This window comes from Chaetura pelagica, unplaced genomic scaffold (assembly GCF_000747805.2).
Source record: "Chaetura pelagica isolate M959 unplaced genomic scaffold, ChaPel_1.0 scaffold261, whole genome shotgun sequence".
In the NCBI taxonomy this organism is placed as follows: Eukaryota; Metazoa; Chordata; class Aves; order Apodiformes; family Apodidae; genus Chaetura; species Chaetura pelagica.
The window spans coordinates 1,114,480-1,116,819 of NW_009952189.1; the positions used below are offsets into that span (position 1 = coordinate 1,114,480).

Below are 2,340 nucleotides of genomic sequence, written 5' to 3' on the forward strand. Positions count from 1 at the left end.
AGCAGGAATCTGAAATTCTCTTATTCCTGGACCATCTGTCTTTCCAGTTTAACTGGAAAAATTAAATACAGTCTATTTTTCTTGCTCGAAAGGGCCAGAGTCAGCTTTTTGCTACTGCAAATAGAAATAGTGATGTATCTTGTGGATGTATCACCTGACAGCAGGATGAAAAAAGATAAATCTGTTGTTTCTGTTAAGTGTTCTTTAGATTATGTTAAACTAGAAATATTTAGGAATATTGCAGTTACCAGATTAGATCAGATCAGCTTATGGTCCATTTTGAGAATGTCAAGTCACTATACAAGAAAGACATAAAAAAACCAACCAGACTATTTATGAAATGTTTTGTTGGAAGAAGGAGGGAATTCCTCTCTGAAGCACACAGCTTAAGTAGAACTGTAACTGCAAAGATTCCCTGTGTGTGCTGGGTCACAGTCACTACAGGAGACTCACCCTGGCACCTCTGCTACTCCCCTACCCATAGTTGCTTCACGGCCAGCCTGGGATGATCTACCACTCTCCTGGTGTAGGAGGGGTGGGATTCATCTCAAGTACCATAAGGTATCTTCAGTGTAGACATGATTCCTCGAGTTGATCATCCAGCCTCTTTCTGGTCTAATTTAGTCAAAAAGCACTCTGGAAGAGATTCCATCTGGCCTGTGGATGCCTCCTGTTGCAGAGGACAGCAATGCCTGGATGTTGACTGTAAAGGCAATCTTGACAACTAGCTCAGCTCCATGAGCCCATGAGGGCTAAACTCAGGCATCCAGATGCCAAAGACAGTTAGTAATGAAACTCCCCATTGTGCCCATAGCTGGCTCCTGAGCTCTACAAACACTCTGTGCAAGAGGCTCTTTCTTCTCAATTTACATCCACTGGTACGTATTTCCCTCTAATCTAGACCACTATGAAACCTAAAAAAGCAAAAATTTTCATATCCAAAATTTCTTGATGGAGGGGTAGCATCTGGTAAACTTTCCTTAGTGACACACAGAGCTCATCTGAGGTGGTAGGTGCTTGCAGCCTTTGTAGACTTCAACACCAAATGAGAATGCAGAATCCTCTTTGTTTCCCAAAATGCAAGGTAAAAAATAATCCATCACATATAACAATGAACAGGGTGCTCCACAGATAAATTTAGAACCAGTAGCTTGAAGTAGCTGGGAAAGCAGGAAGCATATAACAGCTCTGAAAACTGTCTCTGCTCTCATGGTGTGACAAAGCACCAGGAGAGTCCGTCAGGGACAGAACGGTTGTTAACACAGAAAATCCCCTGGCTTCCACATGGGACTTTTGTTTGATGAGTAACCTGGCCAGCAAGCTAATTCAGCACGTTTGTAAATGGAAAGTAAACATGAAAGCTCTATGGCACATCTCTTTAGGTTACAGCTATGGTTTAAATATTTCAGTGTCATCTTCAGCTGTGAAACACACCCTAGAAGCATCCTTCAGACCTATCTTCTTCTACATGCAGTACAGTATTTTTATACTCTTTTGCAGGCAATTTTGCAAGAGCAAGGGCTCCTTCAACTTACACTTTAACTTGCAATGTAATCCAGGCAGTGAGTGCTAAGTTGGGCCACAACATGACATTGACAGCAAGTGTTTGTGCCTTCAGAACACTTTACAGAATCAGACAAAAAATGCGTAGTTTGTGTGCTACAGCGAGGTTAAATGTGCATGTACTAACAAGATGCACTACTCCTTGAAGTCACTTGTGTCAAAACATTACACAGTTTGATCTGCCAAATTCAACAGAGATTTGGGACAAAACCCATCAACTGCTCCCACCTATGAATCTCATCCTTGTGAAATGCCAACAGTTCATCAACAACTGGAATCCCAGTGCTCATATACCTGTGATATTGTCATAACTCCTGAAATTCATTTCAATGTGATCCCACTCCAGCACCATGCAGTTCTCCATGCTGGGCTGTGCAATGGCTACAAACACATCATTCTTTGAGTTGAACGTATCCACTGAAACTGACTGGTAGGGCAAAATCTGGTGAACAACAAAATCTAGAAACATACATTTACAACAGTTAGGATACATCCTTTCTGGAAACACGGTATGTGATGGCTGATTATAATGATGTACACTGGAAAATGAGTGAAATACTCTGGATTTTGTGTAACACTAGCATGGAAATGTCAGTGCTCAAGTCAGGCATGCAGCAACAAGGGAAAGCATCTCCTGCTTGGGACATCATAAACTGTCCTCTGGAAATACAGTTGCCAAGGAGATCAAGTAGGTAAATAGTAGCAGAAATCAGATTTTCCAGCTAGGCTGGCTGGTATCAATGAAATGAGGATATTGACAGCAAAGTCCCTTTCCCT

General features: G+C 41.8%; 1 protein-coding gene across 1 annotated transcript in view; it reads right to left on the minus strand.

Annotated features, from left to right (window-relative positions):
• LGI2 (leucine-rich repeat LGI family, member 2) overlaps positions 1-2,340 on the minus strand; it is a gene marked incomplete at its 5' end in the record, with an annotated part of 16,610 nt that overhangs the window by 1,809 nt on the left and 12,461 nt on the right. Inside the window, one exon of the mRNA XM_010007295.1 lies at positions 1,858-2,022. Coding sequence (XP_010005597.1) covers positions 1,858-2,022 — 165 coding nt within the window. The remainder of the gene's footprint in view (positions 1-1,857; positions 2,023-2,340) is intronic.